This window comes from Lycorma delicatula, chromosome 2 (genome assembly GCF_047948215.1).
Source record: "Lycorma delicatula isolate Av1 chromosome 2, ASM4794821v1, whole genome shotgun sequence".
Lineage (NCBI taxonomy): Eukaryota > Metazoa > Arthropoda > Insecta > Hemiptera > Fulgoridae > Lycorma > Lycorma delicatula.
This window is the reverse complement of record NC_134456.1, coordinates 105,855,657-105,875,411: the sequence shown is the minus strand read 5'-3', so window position 1 is coordinate 105,875,411 and position 19,755 is coordinate 105,855,657. Positions and strand designations below refer to the sequence as shown.

At 29.5% G+C, this 19,755-nt stretch overlaps 1 protein-coding gene across 1 annotated transcript in view; it reads left to right on the top strand.

The window, feature by feature from the left end:
- Nucleotides 1-18,877, top strand: part of LOC142319923 (cholecystokinin receptor type A-like) — a 329,812-nt gene extending 310,935 nt beyond the window's left edge. The window contains exons 4-5 of the mRNA XM_075357597.1: nt 4,352-4,404; nt 18,803-18,877. Of these exons, the coding sequence (XP_075213712.1) occupies nt 4,352-4,404; nt 18,803-18,877 (128 nt within the window). The remainder of the gene's footprint in view (nt 1-4,351; nt 4,405-18,802) is intronic.
- Nucleotides 18,878-19,755: the final 878 nt, after the last annotated feature.

Genomic DNA, 19,755 nt, shown 5'->3' with positions numbered 1-19,755 from the left:
TTTCCAGGGCGAATTCGCCCTACAAATTGGGAATGGCGAGCGAGCTCTGCGGCCATGAGGTAGGCTCCTTGACACCGAGAAGCTCTTGAGTTGGCTCCGGGATTCGCCTGGGCTGACCTGAGCTTCAAGGATACAGGTTCTGGCTAGTCGGGCCGGCTATATATATATATATGCGAAAGAAATCAGGAGTATTATTGGCATTTATAATTGAATTTATTATTCTTTGTGTATAGAATTTTTTTTCAATATATATATATATATAGTTGTATGCTCTTTAAATGTTTTTCCAGCCATAGCAATCAATTACGTGTATTGGAACATAAATTAATGTAGAGTTCTACCCAAAGAATTTTCAAGTTATAATTTTTTTTAAAAATACTGTAAACTGGAAAAAAACAAAACTTCGAAAATGCATATAATATCTTTAAAAACAACTATTCCGATTAAGTACTCAACCCAAACTTATTTTGAGATAATTAAATAATTGCGCAAAAACAATCTGGGTAACGTTCTGATAAATTTTAGGGAATTTAATTATTTAGGGAATTTCTTTCTGAAATATTACTTACTGTATTAAAAGCAAGTTAATAATAATCCAGCTTACTCCGTTATCTTGTAAACAGTAAAGCTTAAATTGAGATTATATTCGTATTTTACAGTAATTTTTCGTGAAGTAATGTATATTTTGTTGGTTAATTAAGGATAATAAAATAATTTTGCCATGTAGTTTGAGCGACTGTAATTTTAGGAAAAATTTTAGTTCGGGTTCGGAACCTCTTAAATATGGTATTTACTCGCTTTCGGAATTAATGCTATTAAAAATAAATACATATGATTTTCTTTCAGTTACATTTTCTATACTGTTCATACATAAATGAAAAAACTTTATTACCAGTAAACGTACAAATTTGAAGAATTTTTCCTGAATTAATCATAAAATATACAAACCTATGTAAGATATTCTTTATTTTGTAATCTGTTTGAGATTTTATATAACCTTAAATTCATTTTTAAGTTTTATTCTGTGATATTCTATAAACTTTATAGTATGAACTGCAATTCCTGCCTAAGTACAGTATTATTAAATTATTAATATATTGGCATTTTATACGGATTTGTATCTCACGTTTCTTGTTTCAAAGTAGAATGTGCAAATATATCAGTTTCTTTCAATATCATTAATATCAGCTTAACTGAATCATTATGGTATTTATAAACACACAAATACAATTTAATAGAATCCATGTAATTTAACAATTTAATACAATATAGTATTAAAGTTGACGGTTAGTATCCTAATTAAATCTTTCTCTTTGAGCATATTTGATACATTTTTATGATCTTGATTTTTTCTGTTTATAGTATAATACATTTATTTATTTTATTTTATTTATTTACATAGTACCAGGTTACAGAATAACAGCACAGTGATATGATGTCAAGAGTATTCTCAGAGATACCGAGGAATCTGTTCGTAGTCTGGCGTGTAAGCGTAAATGTACCGGTAAATGTGTAGTCTTGAACATACTCAGGCCGACCACTTCTAAGACGTGTGGTTAATTGAAACCCAACCACCAAGGAACACCGGTATCCATAGTCTAGCATTCAAATCCATATAAAAGCAACTGCCTTTACAAGGACTGGAACCTTAGAAATCTCTACTTCGAAAATAGGCTGATTTTACGATAACGCGTTTAACAACTCGGCTAACCCGGTAATTTGTTTTAATTATTTAAAAGAAATAATAGATTAATATTTATTTTCTTCAGATGACTTCTACAAATATAACTATCATATCTCCGAATTATATGTTTATTTAATCACATTACTATATTGGGTGAAATTTTGTAGACCGTATTTTCTATCGTATCTCATCTACAGTTTTTACATAATACCACGTTCCGTCTATAAACAGTAACATAGAAAGCATCCATCATTATACTAAGCATGAAATTTTCCTGGGTATGATAAGTACCATCAATTAATTTCATTATATCTCATCTACAAATAGACACTTAAAATTGGAATATGATTTCTGAAGACTCGCAAAAAAATATTGCGTTTATTATTTATATTTTAAATTAACACCAAGATTTAATTTTACTTTCTCGTCTAGACATGTAGCGGAGCTATGGCTTTAAAAGGGCAAGTATTGTAATTGGTGCAATTTGGGCATTTGCGGTTTTCACCGGATTTTGACGTTTTGATACCTAAGGAATCAAAAAAACCGGATTGAAATTTTCCGGATATTCATATGTACGTGTTGTGTGTGTGTGTGTGTGTGTGTGTGTGTGTGTGTGTGTGTGTGTGTGTGTGTGTGTGTGTGTGTGTGTGTGTGTGTGTGTGTGTGTGTGTGTGTGTATGCTCGATGTCACACTCTAAATTATCGTATATCTCCAGAACTATTGGACCGATTTTGACCAAATTTTGTCAGATTACTTCTATATATAGAACATTGATGCCATTACATTTTCAACTTAAAAGGTTAAGTAGGTGAGGCTGTGGAACAAGTTCACCCTCATTATCTCCAGATTTCGCCTAATTAAGGTCTTATTTTTCTTAGGCAAATTTTTTAACAATTAAAAAATAATATTCTCCAAAACACTTTGCAAAATCGCACCCCACCTCAAAAAATGTTCTATAAACGATTTAGATGTATGACTCTGAGTTGGAATCCTTACGTTACGGGGAGTGTCATAGGCTACATAAATATCCATACATGTATGTTTAATTATAAGTATAAGGCCACAACAAATCATATATACCATTCTAAATCGATAATCGAAAACATATTTTTTCAGTAGCGATTTATTTGTATCAAAAATAGTTGTGTTTTAAGACCTGCTACGATATTGAATGAAAGAATTATAGTAGTAAAATTTATCAGTTTTTACCATTATTATTATTGTTGTTATTTATTGTTCATCAATATTTATGAAAACATCTTACGAGTTTTTGACGAGCAGTATTTGATCATGTTAGCATGTTCTTTTTACTGCTAAATGTTAACTAATAATCCCTTTCTTTTATTTACACGACTACTCAAAAAGGAGTGTAATATATTTAGTGTATGTACGTTTTTTCCACCGTAGCATCTCAACGGCTGAACCGATTTAGATATATGACCCGCGTTAGAAACCTTACGGTACCGGAGTGTCATAGGTTGTATAAATACATATACATATATATTTTTAATAAATTGAAAAAACTGAAAAAATCCATCAGATGAATGAGTCGTTTTAGAATTACTCGCATCTAACGTATAAGATAAGAGGTTTCCGAATCGTTAAAAATTAAATATTGAGATGCGAGTTATGAAAAAATGAGCCATTCATCTGATAGATTTTTTCAAATCTATCACTTGATAGATTAGATGATTAATTTTATTCATGTAACTAGTGTTTTTATACGACTGCCCAAAAAAGAGTGTAATTGTTATTGTTTATAAATGTATGTATGTCTGTTTGTTTCACGGTAGCAGCTCAACGGCTGAACCGATTTAGATGTATAACCACGGGTTGGAATCCTTAAGTTATCGGGAGTGTCATAGGTTGTATATATATAAATTAAACCTATATACAATATTATTTATATATATATATATATATATATATATATATATATATAAATTATAATAGATTAAAAAAAATTTGAAAAGAGCTATATACAAAACCGTTACCCGCACGCTCTTTAATTATCCTATATTATAGAGCAATATTTGTCAGAAACGTTTTTCTTCGACAATCGTGTTTTTTTTTTAATTTTCAAAATTTATCTTTTCGTTTTCAACTGTTTTACGTGATACAGGAGTAAAGGAGTTCTCTATAAATTATGATTTATCGATTTTAACAAAATAATTTTTATTTTAAAAGATTTAAGCCATGTCAGAAAATTTCACTAAATTATTTTTCATTGTGATACCTGTTAATTTTAGATTCTCAAAATAGATTAACGTAAGCAATATTTTGTTGAAATGCCGAGATGAATTTTGTAATTTTTCCTATATAAATTATTATAGATTTTATTTTTTTGAAACGTCACAGTACATAAATACGTGCGATAGGTCGTTAATGTTTCAAGAACATCAATCAACCTTCTTTCGCATTTGTAACCAAATATATTTCAATATAATTATTACACAGAATAAATAATAATTATATGTTTACCTTCAATTAAATAGATCTATCTTTATTTAATTACATTTGTAGTCATTACTGTTTGTGCTCTTTCAGTTCATTATAAAATTATATCTCCTCTGTATAAATTACTACAATACATATAATTCCAAAAAGTTTGAAAATTAATTTTTAATTCAACCTAGTTATTTTCAAAATATAATTTAATATTGTAGGTTATTACGCAAGTACTTATTACATAGATACTCCTAATAAACCAGTTACAGCTGTAAACTAGAGAGTTAACAATCGATTTTGAAATAGTAAAAAGTTGTTTAAAACATCACTCTATCAATTATAATTTAATAAATCTTTCTTATTATTTTCACTTGTTTTTCCAACTTAATTAATTTCATTTGAAGTTTTTATTTATTAGATTTTACATTGACATTTTGAAAATTTCAAACCACATAAAAAACGTACAGTATATTCTCGTTTAATATATTTTATTTCATGTTACACTTAAATATTATTGTATCATCCTGTATGCATAGCCATTAAAATTAATTATTACTAATGATTAAACTGAAATAATTATTGTTTTTTTAAACGATTAAAAAATTATAAGGGATTTAATATAATATTGAGCCTATATTTCGGTTTCATATGTTGCTTAGAAAGTTACATTTCAAAAATATTTACCGACAAAAAAATGAATTTTTACTTTCCCGTCTAGATAGCACTATAGCAGGGTTGTAGCTCTAAACGGAAAAGTAATGTAATCGGTCCAATTTGGGCATATCCGGTTTTCACCGGATTTTGAAGATTTGAAACCTAAGGAATCTAAAAACCAAAAATTCGGATGGAAATTTCCCATCCGGATGTTAATGTTTGATCACACTTGGTCAGATTACTTCTATATATAGGGCATTGATGCCATTAAATTTTCAACTTAAAAGATCAAGGAGGTGAGGCTATAGAGCAAGGTCACACTCAGTATTTCAATATTTCAAGTAATTGAATGTCATTTTTTTTTAGGTACATTTGTTAACAATTAAAAAATAACAACAAAAATACTTTCCCAAAATCTCACTCCCACCCCAAAAGATGCTGTTGTAGTTGACCGCTATATTGTGACATCACTGGTGAGAGATAAAATTAAATGAATACTATTTAAAGTGTAAAAACGTAACTCGGTCTGGGTGGGTCTCGAATTCGATCGCCCAGTTGACTCGGTACCTGGTGCATTAAACCTCGCGGCTACACCTGTTGCCGACCGTACAAGCGAAAAGTTTTTGTAAGTTGTGAAATTACATTAGGTTAGTTAGTGCCGGTCGTCATAGTACCGCCACCTGCCTGAATTAATTACGGTATTCTTGCGTGCTTAAAATAAAATCATTGAATTAAATAAACGAAGAGAATATATATTTAGATAAAATGATAAACATTTTAAATTTAGTTTGTGTATGGTGTGTAAGCCATGACATCAGAAACAACGACAGATGTAGGACTTACTTGTAGGGTAAGTCCTACAATTGTGTTGTCAGCTTTTTTATTCTCTACCTAGTACAACGCAGTAACATTAAACGTAATTTATGGATATTATTTATTTATTATATCAACTGAAAATTATAAAGATTGTTTTTTTGCTCTAAAAAATTCTCTTTTACTTTTTTTCATTTGGTTGCAAAAAAAAACCGTTTAATACTTTTACACTTTTTCACGTCTTCTGAAAAATTCTAATTTTAAAGCTAATTTTTTGTCATCCAATTTTATTTTTGATATTATAGTTCGAGAATAACGTCCTCTAGATAAACATTTTGGATTTTTTTAACATATGATCTATTTACTTCTATTCCGTACTCAGTGATCATGTTATACAATAAATTCTCAGTTGTGTACTTTTTTATATAACATTCATCGATGCATGAAACAATCAAACTGTATAATAAAAAATTAAATTTGATTACGGTAATTTTCTTTAATTAGAAAAATTCTCACTAAGTTGTTAATCAATTACGATGTTAACTATTTAATAAGAGTAGCAGCCTACTGGGATAAACCTAATGGGAAGAATTATCAAACAGCGAAGGATTTCTACATGCACGGTTAAAAAGTAGACAAAGACGAAGGGAATCTAAGAATACGTAATCAGTATGGGGCTATTAACTGCTTGATTGGTATATGTTACCAAACGGAAAAAAGTAAGTGTTAGGGAGGAATGAATGTTTTCTATAAGCTCGTAGAAAAAGATGTAATAATCGCGTCCTGAAAGCTTCCGTTAAGCCAAATTGGATACTCATTACAGCAAATGCTTTATTAGAAACCCCAAAAATGCGAAAAGGTATCGTAGTGTTTTGTTCTTTTTTTTCGGGAAAAATTTATTTCATTCACATATTGTATACAATTTTATATTTTCTGAATATTAATACGATGTCATTTTCATTATCTCCGTTATCTGTGGACTATCTTTTTCTACGCTTGCTACCTGAAACAAAACTTAAAACGTTTAGAAAAATTTCAGTTCGTATTTTCTGTCTTATTCATTTTGTAGACTTTAGAGAAAAAGAACGAAAAAAACTTTATCAGCTTTAATTTATTACTGGTGACGGATAATTTAATATAATATTCTAAATTGTTAAAAAGTATTCAGTAAACTAAAAATCTATTATCTTTTCTGGGAAATTATTAAAGTACAATGATATATACAGAGTGATTCCAAATTGCAGAGCAATCTCTCGGGAGATGATTCTATAGCCAAAAATAAGAAAAAGGGTATATATAAACAAAGATCAGAAAACGGTTCGTTAGCGAGTTTCGCCTCGTGAAACATTTAGCCCTCCTTTCTGATCCCTCTGTGAAATTAAACCGTACTATAACTCTTAGGGTACAATTCGAGGGGTAAATTAGGTGCTTCCTAATGATTTTTGATTAAAAAAATGTATTAAAAGCGGTCTCAGACTTCTACCTTACTTAGGTTTTAAGAAGAACAGGATAAAACCAGAAAAGTTTTGTCGGAAAATAAGCTTTTTTAGGATTGGAATAAAATAAGTTTTATTTACTAATAAACAATCAAACCTTTCTGGTTAACTTTGTAGAAAATTTAATTCTGAGAAAGTTGATATAAAATAGGTGTATAAAAATTAAATACAATTTAATTTTTTTACACTTTAATTTAATTTTTTTTTTCCATAAATGATTAATACCACCTTGTTAGAGAAGAAACAACAAGTATTTGTATATTCTCAATTAAAATAAATAATTTTTATTATTATTATTACATTCTCGGAGTACTGAGCCCTCACAACGTGGTTGCGATGATGGTCCGTGACCTGAGCAGCTGGGAGGGTGTGGCACGATTCGTCGGGAACATTCCCATGACCAAGAAGATCGACCTGGGTTGTCATAAGCCAGGTGAAAATTAAGTAGAGGCTTTCTCAGGCTAGGATAGGAGGAATCGGGCTGAAGTAGTGTGTTAAACTGTTTCGGGTCGAGTACTGGTAGAAGGGGGATGATTTTAAAAATTAGTCTGCTGATAGTGGTTGAATAAGAACCCCGTGGGAGCCGAAAACTCCGTGCGTAGATGCATTTCCACCTTAAAAAAAATTATGATATTCTAAAGCTGTAATAAATTTTGATACCCCCATTTTACAAATTACTATAATACGTCGTCTAAATTTTTGAAAAGTAAACTTTAAATTAATTTCTTGAATCCAAAATGAAACTAATTTTTTTTACATCCTTTGAGATGCATTATCTCAATACTCATTACAAACCTTTTTCTAAACATACTCGTAAACCAATATTTCTATAAGAAATTAAAAAAGTAATAATTTTAAAACACATTTTAATTTTTTTTAATTAATGCGGTTTTAAAATATCAGATTTAGTGATACGAATCTGTCTTTAAAAAAACCCGCTAATCGTTGTCTTTTGCGAGAACTGTATAAGACAAAATCTAGACGGGAATTTATTTTTTCTTGCTTGCTGTGCAAATATCGAATATTTCAAAAAATTATAATTATTTCTTTGAATCAGAGCAATCAAAAATGGAATGCGATGTCCGAAATGCAATGGTTGTGAAATGCTAAAAAAAAATGTTCATGTATAAAATCCTTCGATTGTTATATTATGATACTATTGGTTTTAAAAAATCGTTGGATATAAGCTTGTAGAGATGTAACAAAAGGACTTCAGATTTTAAATATATGAATAAGGAAAAGATAAAAAAATTTTATCCTTAATTTTGTTTTTTCTTAATTTTGACTCAAGTGAAATAAATTTCGAAGGCATTTCGTAAACATTGTGAATATTCAGTTCTACGAAAACGATTTAACCAAAGTTTATTAAAGTATAATTATGTCTTAATTTATTAAATATAATTATAAGGACGATTTTTCACATTTTTATATTTAATGGAATGTAATAATATCCGAATTGTTTTTTCTGCTACAAAAATATGTCACTGTCTCCTAAAAATTAAAAAAAAAACTTAATGTGCGTCTGGAATAATATTAAAATATTAAATTTTATTTAGTCTCCAAGAAGGATTTGTGATTATCACTGTATTATTGTTAACATTGACTGAGAATGCTGATTAGGTAAAAACAAGTGCGAGAATTTTTCATATCGCAGCTCACTCCTTAAGATTAAATTAATAACAAACGTATTTTATTTATTTTATATTCAATATTTTATCTGTTAATGAAAAAGAAATATCATCTTTGAATTTAAGATTAATATTATATTTTATTAATTTTTCATTCGTATAAATATTATTTTATTGACACTAAAATTATATATTACAATGGATAATTTATAATAATTCGTTATGATATAGTTATATGTTCTAAGTTCAATATTAACTAAAACTTCATTTTTCTTTTACTGGAAAGTTAATTTTTTATTTTTAGTCAATGTAATCTATCTCTAAAACTTTATTCTTCATTTTTTTAATACTATTTTCTTAAAATAAGACAAAAATTAATTTTTTTTTCAGAATTTGATTATCTTCGCAATAAATATCGATAATATTTAAGAAATTGTTAGAGACAAATAATTGGGCAAATCTCTATGTTCAATATTTTAAAAGCGCGTTAATAAATAAAATATCTTTTTAAATTATTACTTTTAATCTTTAATAACATATTTATTAATGTTAAGAAAAACGTTTTAGTAAGTATATACATCATGCGGCTAAAAAAAATTAAAGATTGTGTGTTAGAATTTTTTCATTCTGCTCTACCGTAAAATAAGAAAAATTGGAATTGCATTCCTGTTCCGGAGCCAACACATATATATGTATGTATCAAATGGGAGAGAGAAAGAGAGAGTTTGAGAGGGAAAGAGATTGATAAGGTAAGCGAGCGAGAGAGAATAATAAAACCCAAAGTGTCCTATGAGATCGAATTTATAAAGACTGTGGTTCAAACATTAAATTAAAAAACGTTCTTCTCATAAAATCCCTACACACATTTCCGATTTAGATAATCCAGCCATTTGCTAAATCATAATTTTGATTTCTTCTTTCCTTTTGTTATATAATAAAATAATTTTAACTAAAATTTCTGTACGGTCTTTGGACTAATATAATTTTGTTTCAATTTTCTACAGCGTATAGTTTTTTGTTTAAAAATCCTACTACTTGTTTTCAAATGTTAATTTATTCTAACTGTATAAATTACGCCTTTTTATTCAGTAATTGCGTTAAAACTTTCATGGGTTAAAGAAAAAAAAAGGTCAAGTTAAGTTAATAAAATGGATATATTTTGCTACCATTTGTTTTTTCCTTACGTTTTCATTATTTTGATTTTTTTTATATTCAATTTTCTTATTGTAGTTTTAACTTTTTATTACACAAGTATGAAAAGATTCGAATTTTCCTACTTTTTATGCAATTTTTTTTCTGCGTTTCATTTATTATCTCATAATGCTGGATTTAGTAATAACATTGATGTAGTCAATTCTAGTTAGAATTTCTATTTAATTTTTGTTATAATATATTATCATTGTAAAACAATACGGTGTACTATATTTTATACAACTTTAGTTATACCAATTTCAATACTCTAATTTAAGTTATGTAATAAGTTGAATGACTTGAATGTTAGTTAAAAGGAAAAAAACAACTCTTGCTCAGTTCTGCGCATGAAGACTGATGTTTCGTTTCCGACGCCCTCACTACTTCGCAATCAGAAATGTACTGATTTTCAGAGTACTAGCACTGCACATATTCGATTAAAGAATAGATCCTACATAAAAGCATCAAAATTACAACCACTGTGACTCACTGCGTAATGAAAATTACACTAATACAAAGTCAACATAACTTCAAACTGAGGATATTTTGTCTGTTATCGATATTAAATTGAGCATACCTAAAGAATGACTATACCAATTTTCATCAAATTTTCACATGAACAACGCTATATGCATTATTATTGCATATTTATATATCAATTGATTTGAATTAGTATTTTTAGTGGTCTTCTACCCACAAAATTAAAAATTGTTTTGGAACAATTGAGGGTAACTCAAGAATGACAAACAATCTTCAAAAAAATGTCAAGTGCACTATGTCAAATAAACTGATACAACATATCTAAATTTCAACGAAATTGATTAGGAATTTCACGAAGGTTTGAGTCACATGTAAAATTTTACATGAATATTATTTTCGTAATCCTCATATCTGTAAACGTAAAGAAAATTCATTTTCACTCCCTAATCCTATCATGCGACTGAATACAATAACTCAAATTGAGGTTATGTTGCCAGTTATCGAGGTTAAATTGAGCGTAACTCAGGAACAATTCAACAAGTCTTCATCAATTTTTCTTATGCACAACTTTAGTTACACCAAGGCATATCTAAATAACCCACTGGGTTAGTCTAGTGGTGAACTCGTCATCGCAAATCAGATGATTTCGAAATCCAGAGTTCCAACGTCCTAGTAAAGGCAGCTACTTTTATACGGATTTAAGTACTACATCATGGACACCGGTGTTCTTTGATAGTTAAGTTCAATTAACCACATTTCTCATGAATGGTTGACCTGAGACTGTACAAGACAACACTTCATTTACATTCATACATGTCCTCCTCATTCATCCTCTGACGTCATACCTTACGGTAGTTCCGGAGGCTAAATAGAAAAAGAAAGGCATATCTAAATGTCAATGAAATTTATCTAGTAGTTTAGGATTTTCGAGCCACCAATTTTATAAATATATATAAACAAGATGTTCGAATATTGAATTGTTGCTGGTTGTTCTAATCCACTAGGAAATAATTATTTTAATAATTCATTACTACTGTTCGACTATTTTCATTTAAGTAGTTTGAAATTTGTTTACAAATATAATTTAGTTAATTTATAACATTAGTAAAACAAATAAACTAAGAATTTTTAATATGTAAATGAATTTCATTAAATTCAGTTTTATGAAAAAAAAACAAATGCTTGTTTAATTATATATCTTTAATTTTTTGTATATTACTTTATTGTTTTACTTTTTAACCGCTGCAGCTGATTTTATTTTTGTTTAAATAACAAAATAAAAAACGACGTAAACGTAAAAATAATTTAAAACTCAGCTACATCATTAATTATCAAGGGTTTGTACTTTTTTTTAACCTCTGGGTCCACCGTTAGTTATTGCCTCAGAGGATGAAACGAATGAGTTAGTAGCGTTTGAAAATGCCATGCTTGATCAGATTCGAACCCGAGACCTCCGGATGAAAGGCCGAGACGCTACCACTCTCGTCACGGAGGCCGGCAGGGGTTTTGTACTAAATTTCCTTATCTGGAAAAAGTAAATATTATGAAAAATATAGGTCAAACGATGAAAGAAAAATCGATTTTATTTTCAATCAAATGTTATATCACATCACAGAATTAATTAATGTAGTTTCAAGTTTTCGTTATAGAAAACACGTACTATGCGATCTTTGTAAAATAATGATTATGATGGCTATTTCTTGTTTAACTAAAACTTTATACGCAGATAAAATTAAGTAATACTTTATGAATCAAAACCAACCTTGTTTTCCTTTCAAGTTAATTAAAACTTTTTGGTAACTGTTGCGGTCATACCAACTACGGTTCGTTAAACTCAATTTTAATGCGCTGTACGCATTAGATATAATACTCCGAATAAACTACATTACTGTAAGTGAAATGCGAAATATATTAAAACTTTTACTAAACATTGAATGTATTTTAATGGCTATAATAATTTCATTAAAATTTTATTACGTATATTAAAACAACCTTTTCTGACTAATGGTACTTAGATTAAAACTTCTTAGTAGATCCTCTCCTTTTGTTGGTAGCTTTAGGTACGACGCCTATTAAAGTCCACTATCAATAAACTAGCATAATAACATTCCTTTGTTTTTTAACGGTTTTCCAATACTGAAATATGTTAGTGGAAATGTTCATCACGTCCATCATTAACTGTTTCAAGGTTCGGCAGGAAAAAATCCAGATGTGAAAGCAGGAAATGAACGTTTATGAAATATTACATTCCATAATTCTCTTTGAATTTATCACTTTATTTAGAATATCCTGGTAATTTTATGTTTTATGGACTCTCACAAAATATTCGCAAGTGTCTTTATACGCTATCCAAGCAGTGTCTATATCGGTCAATTCTATGTCAAAATTTTTAACTACATGAAATACGACCGATTCTGTTATTTGTGGGCCAAAATAATCTCTCCTTTAATTTTTTCTTCATTTACTTTTGGGAATTTCTGCCTTATTTACAAGAATCTTTGACTGGCCTTCCTCGTAGCTTTTAAAAAAGGTATTAATAATTCCCGTTTGACGTGAAGGGTCCATAAAAATATTTTTTCTTGTTTAACTACAGATTTCTTCCGGCTGTTATATTACAAAATATTGATCCCTAGCTCTGCTAACTCTTACACAAATAAAAAAAACAGTATTTTGTATACTCTAACTGCACGCCTAACAAGGGGTGCGCATTACTTTTAAACTCCGCACACGTTCAAAATATGTTTTATATAATTTACCGAATCAATAACTGAATTACATCATACATTTCTTTCATATTAATTTGATACCATATCTGTAGAAAAGGATATTTATTACGATTGTAAATCATTACTGCTTTTTAGCTCTATTTGGAGGAATCGATGAAAAGACCCCACTCCCTTACCTTCATGAATTCGTCCTAAGTTGTAACTCGCTCGTTATGTTGTAAAATAAGCTTATCAGTGTTTGTACAGTAAATAAACTAATTTTCTTCCGCAAAGTATTCAGAAAAATCTTTCTTTCAGCCCGAGATTTTTAGATTTTTTTTAAAAGTAAATTTCAGTCTTGCAATCTTGAGCCTAAATATTCAGCCCGTTTTTTTATACATTCTCTTACCACGTCACCGGATTGTAAACTAATGTCTGGATCATGATTTTTTCATAAAATCCGTTTATTCAACACTGTTATCACGAATATCAGGAAATGGAATGTAAGATACTAGTTTGAATGCAGATGGGAACAAGGATAGAATACAGTGTGTTTAGTCTTTTATAAATTCGACACAAATTAGTTACGGAAATACCAATCGGTTAAATGATTTTTTGTTTCAAAAAATCATTTTTTTTCCGATTTTTTGGTTTAACCGTATTATATTGGCTATAATATAATACGAACACCAAATGTCAAGGTCTTTTGTGTATCCTTTAGCTATCCTTTTAAGTTTACTGCAAGTTACTACAGATTATAGGAAGAGCCCATGTTTACCCTGATCATTGATTTTACTATTAAAGTACAATTTATAAACTTTTTTAATTAGAGATAATCCTTTTCTTGTGTGATTTTATAGTGAACTCACCACACAGCTTAAAAAACTGTATGTGGTTAAAAAATGTGTGTCAGTTACACACTTACGAGTTATTACGAGACTTCACTGTTCATTTGTTTATTATAGTTATTATACAGAATGAAGAGATTATAGTATTAGAAGCAGTAATGCTAATAAAGCCGACAAGCTAGTGGGTTTTAATTGTACAATTAGGTAAATCTTGTTCATGTACGCTTCAATAAATATGATATCATGATATGTGAAGTTTGCGTTATTCATGGTTAAAAATAATTTTGATTAACAGGGTTAAAAATATATACTAAGAACATTAAATAATCATGTAAAATAAAAAAATAAAAACGATCGTGTGTAAACATTCTTCATTTACCATCAACAATTTTCATAATTTAAATTTCGGTATTTTTCGAAAAAGTAGAGTGATGGAAAAATTCTGACTTCAAATTTCTTTTCAGCATTTAAATACATTTGTTTCATGTATTACATTATCATTTGTTAGAGAAAAAAAAATTATAAATCAATATTATTATTTGTACTTCTTAAAATCGATTAAATCAATTTAAACTCGAAATATTTAAAAGAAAACACCATATTGGTTTTATATTAAATCAACTCGCTCCTACATTAATTCTTTTTATTTTTATATTTTCTAAATTATTAAAATTTTCTACTCATCAAAATTTGTTGATCTCTTTGATAACTAACTATAATCAAAATTCCGATTAGATATAAATAAACACAGAAGAAATTTTATTCCATTAACGTTTGATAAATTAGTACAGTCCGATAAATGTAGTATAACATCCGTATATGATTTCTCACTCCAAGTAACTAGTTTTATTGTTAATATAAACTGATGAATACATTAATCAAACATATTTCTACCACGTGTCATGGTATAACCCATTATTGCAATAAATTATTATTTATTACCCTGCTGATGCTATTTTTTATTACTCTATTATTATATTATCCATTTTCAATAAACTAGTGTCTTTAGATTTTTTTTTATACACAGGAAACCTTTTTGCAGTTCCACCACTTCTTTTGGGATATCAATATATGTCACCTTTCCATATACCACGGTAGTAATAAAATGAAGTAAAACCTCCAGTAGCAACTTTGTTTATTTCGCATTATCTTTACAATTTCATCCAATATCAAATTTTAAACAGTAAATTTTAGTATTAACCGCCCAAACACTATTAATTACAACCTTCACAACGATAAATAATATAAACTCAAACAATAATAATTATCTACATCAGAGGGATTATCTACAGAGGTGGATAATCCACACGTCTGGAATACACCATCTACGTTACACGTCCTGGGCAACAACAGCTGTATATAAGTACAAGAAATATAGCCCCGTTAGCTGGCTAAAGGGGGCTCCGAGTGTTTTCCTCGGAAATGGCAGCTTTTGTTTTTGACCTGATTTCTAGAGGTCAAAAATAATAATAAAGATTGATCTTTTAGCCATCTGCAGATCATCCACAACTGATAACGATTTTGGATACGGACTTACAACATCTTTAAAGCTGGTGATGTGACATCCAAGGTCGATGTAATTGCAGGAGTAACAGAGACCCTTCCATTGTACACAAACACCCCGCGACATATAGCATGTAGTACGATGGTCACATCTGTCAGAGCATGGGACCCCTAAAAGCACTGATGAGTAGGGAGCTGCAGTCAGTGCAGAGATTGCATCCGCTCTCTACTAGTACTTATGCCGGATCCACCGGATTACCGGACCTAACCTCCAGAATGGCAGCTCTGGAGTAGGGGTGTACCCCGGCGGCTTCCCTTGCTACAGAAGGGATTAACTTATCATGCAGTTCAGAAGGTGGAGAAGTAGATAAAAAAGAGCTGGCCAGACGGCAAACTCAGAAATTTACTTCGTAATATAAACGACTCGTATTTGCAATGAAACATCATGGATATTTGCCAAACATTCTAGAACTTCATCGCTTGGTATATGATATGGACCCTATTTTTATATATCTGCAAGAAACATATTTTTACCAAGATGTAAATTTCAATTTAAGAAGATGTAATATTTTATCGGTGAGATCTACCGTCAAATACAAGAGTAAGATGTGGACTAGCCCTATTAACGTCGACTAGAGCTACCACCAAAGAAGTTGAAATAAATTCAAATCTGCAAGCGGTCTCAATCAGAATGAAGCGTCCGCTGCAGATTACTATCTGCAACATATAGTTGCCGAATTTTGATAGGAAGAAGTATAACATAAAACTTTTAATTACCCAGTTTTCCCCACCCGTACTATTAATGGGTGATTGTAATGTACCTAATCCTATTTGGGGTTCGGTTAAAATAAACTTCTGGGGAAGAGATTTAAAAAAGTACCTATTAAATTCTGATTTTTTTTATATGACTCGGGTGCTTATTCGCATGCCAAAGATAAATTGATGTTCTGTAGAGATTTTGCAAGTGCATCGATAGCACCCAAGTACATTTTCAAGGATTCAGAAGAGTTCGGAAGTTATCGAAACTGATGTCTGTGCTATCACAAAGCTATATTTGATTTGGCATCAAGATATATTCCCAGAACATCCAGAAAACTCAAAAGCCACTTCTTCTGTAGTGGAATTATAAAATTAGTGAAGCGATAAAAAGGAAGAAATAACCATATAATGCTTTTAAGAAACGTCCGACATCGGAAAATGTAATTGCTTTTAAAAACTGCAGGACGTATGCAAAACTATTTATGGTATATTCAAAAGCAATCCTGGAACAATACGTGTTATCTGTAAGCACAAATACGATGACAACAGACGTTTGGAAAAAAATTGAAGATTTTTTGTGAGGGTATGAACTTGCCTTCATTATACACTTGCCTTGAATCTCATAACTTGCCTTCAATCTGATGATGAACTCGTGAATTCACCAGACGAAATTTTTGAATTATTAGCCAGTTAATTTCAAGGAACTAGCAGAACGGCTAATTATGATGAATGTTTTAAAAATCAAAAAACAGAACTTGAGGGTCGTCTAAACTTTTAACAAAAATGAACTTTCATTCAATGTACCTTTCAAAATAGATGAACCTATAAAAGTGTTGGGGTAAACCGGCAATACAGCACCTGGTACGGACAAAATAGATAACTTAATCAATAGTCAGCTAAGGTGCAAAACTTGAATTCCTAAATCAGATATGGTGAAACGGAATGTACCCATGGCAGTGGAAGAATATTGTTCCAATGTTCGTATATTGTTCCAATGTTAAAAAAAAGTAATAATCTAGCCGGTCCCTATAGTTCCCGTTCTACTTCCTTGAAGTGTGCTGTTGGAAACGTCTTCGAAAAAACTATAAATAATCGACTTGTCTGGATTTTAAAAGAAAAAAATATTTTTTACTCACATCAACCAGGATTTCAACAGTACAATTAAACTAATAATCAAATTATCAGTCAGCAAATAATATACACAGCAGTTTCATCACTAAAAAAAAGTATGTAGGAGTATCTTTTGATCTGCAGAATGTTTTGATATGCAATCTATATTACTGCAATCTACCGATATTTCTTGGCAAATACATGACGACAGTGCTTTTAAGTACATTTATAATGAGTAATTGCCAGGAAAGAAATTGGTTAATGGCATACGGCTAGGCTCGCCGTTGAGCGCTATCTTGTTTCCGATCGTCATCGATAAACAGATATTAGTCATTCCAAGAGAAATCAGCAAAAGCGTTCACGTAAATGATCTGGTAATCGCATACGTCAATAAAGATAGAGTTATCATGAAGTATAAATTGCAACTAGACATAAATGTCCTTAATGGGCATATGTGGCGACGGTACAACCTTCCAGTGTTGGATGATCGGCACTGAATATTCAATACAGCACAGGATCCAGTACAGAACCCTGAGGGACAACAAGATGTCAAGAAATTAACATACCTCTCCTAATGTACTCTTGAGATACTCGTTCGTCAAACATTCATGTTGTTTATCCTATTTCTGGTGCAATATATTGCACCATATATATATATTATGGTGCAATATATTTGTAAGAGTTAATTACAATTATTTTAATATTTTAATGTGTGTAATAAAAATAATTTTTTTTTAAAAATAAACATTGTTGAGTCTTGAATTTAACTTATATATATATATATATATATATATATATATATATTTACATTTTTCTTTTACTAATAAACTTTAAAAACATTGCTTACTGATAACTTTTGTTATGGATTGACTTATCAACATATCTACCTGTAAGTACCCGATTCAAGTGCTAATTTATCAAACGATTTCTCTTAAGGAGCAGATTGTAATATATTAGTTGTAGAACAAAAATATTCGACATGATATTTAACCAAGGATGTATTTAAATAGATTGCTAACGAAGTCTGTAAACAAGGTCCAGAACTGTACAGAATTTTCACTAATCTTTTACGTCAAGCAAGACATCTACCTTTAAAATGCGTCATTGGAATCCATTGTTTTAGTCATTTCTTGAAATTTGCGCGTTGTGTCGTAATCTAGGTTTATGGAATGTTATTAAGTCACCTAGTTTAAGGTTTTTTAATATACAATAAAGCATTAAATTTATTAACTTTACATTTGAATGAGATTTTTGTATAAATAAGTAGTATTGGAATATTTTATTAGAAAATTTCTTCGGTGGTTTGGTTATGTAAATAATTTGACAAAATGTTTCAGTATAGTTTCATTGAATAAGGTAAATATGAATAAAAATAATACAGATACATAACTTATTGAATCAAAATGTAGTTTTGTGGGAATGCAAATTTAGTTTTACGTTTATTTTACATTTTTATTAAAGATGAAAATTTAATCTTTATTATTCCTAATATTGTATAATTTTTTTTTATATTACACGTTGAATAAAATTAATTTTGTAATTTTTTTGTCTGTGTAATAGCTATATTTCATAAAGCAGAAGTAATGCGTTTTATTTAAATGAAGGATTACATACGTTCATATGTTAAACAATAATTCAACTCATTTGATAGTAGAAATATGTACTTAAAATTCGAATAGTCTTAAAATTACTTAAAAATTCAAAAGAAAAGGTCTTTATGAGATGGTCCAAAATTGTTATGCCATCTATTTTAAGTATAGGAATGTCAAATTTCACCATATTTTAGGATTTTTTATCTTTTACTTTACTTACTAGCTTTACTGAAATATTTTGAAATCTTTTTTCCAAACAGATTCTCTAATTTCTAAATAATCAAAGAGTTGTTACTCTTAAGTTCAGTTTGTTCTGGTTTTCAATAACGAATTAATGAATCAACATGTTTTGATATAATGGGAATCAATTTTAATTTGTTTTGTATTAATGAAATATGTAAAATACCAATAATAAAAAACAACTAATTTAGAGTTTTAAATATTTTACATGTTGTGTAATTTTTAAAGGACTCATTAAAAAACTATTGTGAAAATACTTGGAGAAATGTATTTAGTTAAATTAACAATAAACAAATAGAACCTTGTTACAAATTTCCTGAGGATATAATTTAAAAAAAAAATATTATTTAAAACAATATACTCAAAAATATGACAGGCAATTTTATAACGGTAAAACAAACTTTTCTTTCTTTTTCCTGTTTAGCCTCTGCTAATTACCGATCAGATATTACTTCAGAGAATGATTGAAGATGATATGTATGAGTGTAAATGAAGTGTAGTCTTATCAGTCTCAGTTCGATCATTCCTGAGATCTGTGGTTAATTGAAACCCAACCACCAAAGAACACCGGTATCCACGATCTTTTATTCAAATCCGTATAAA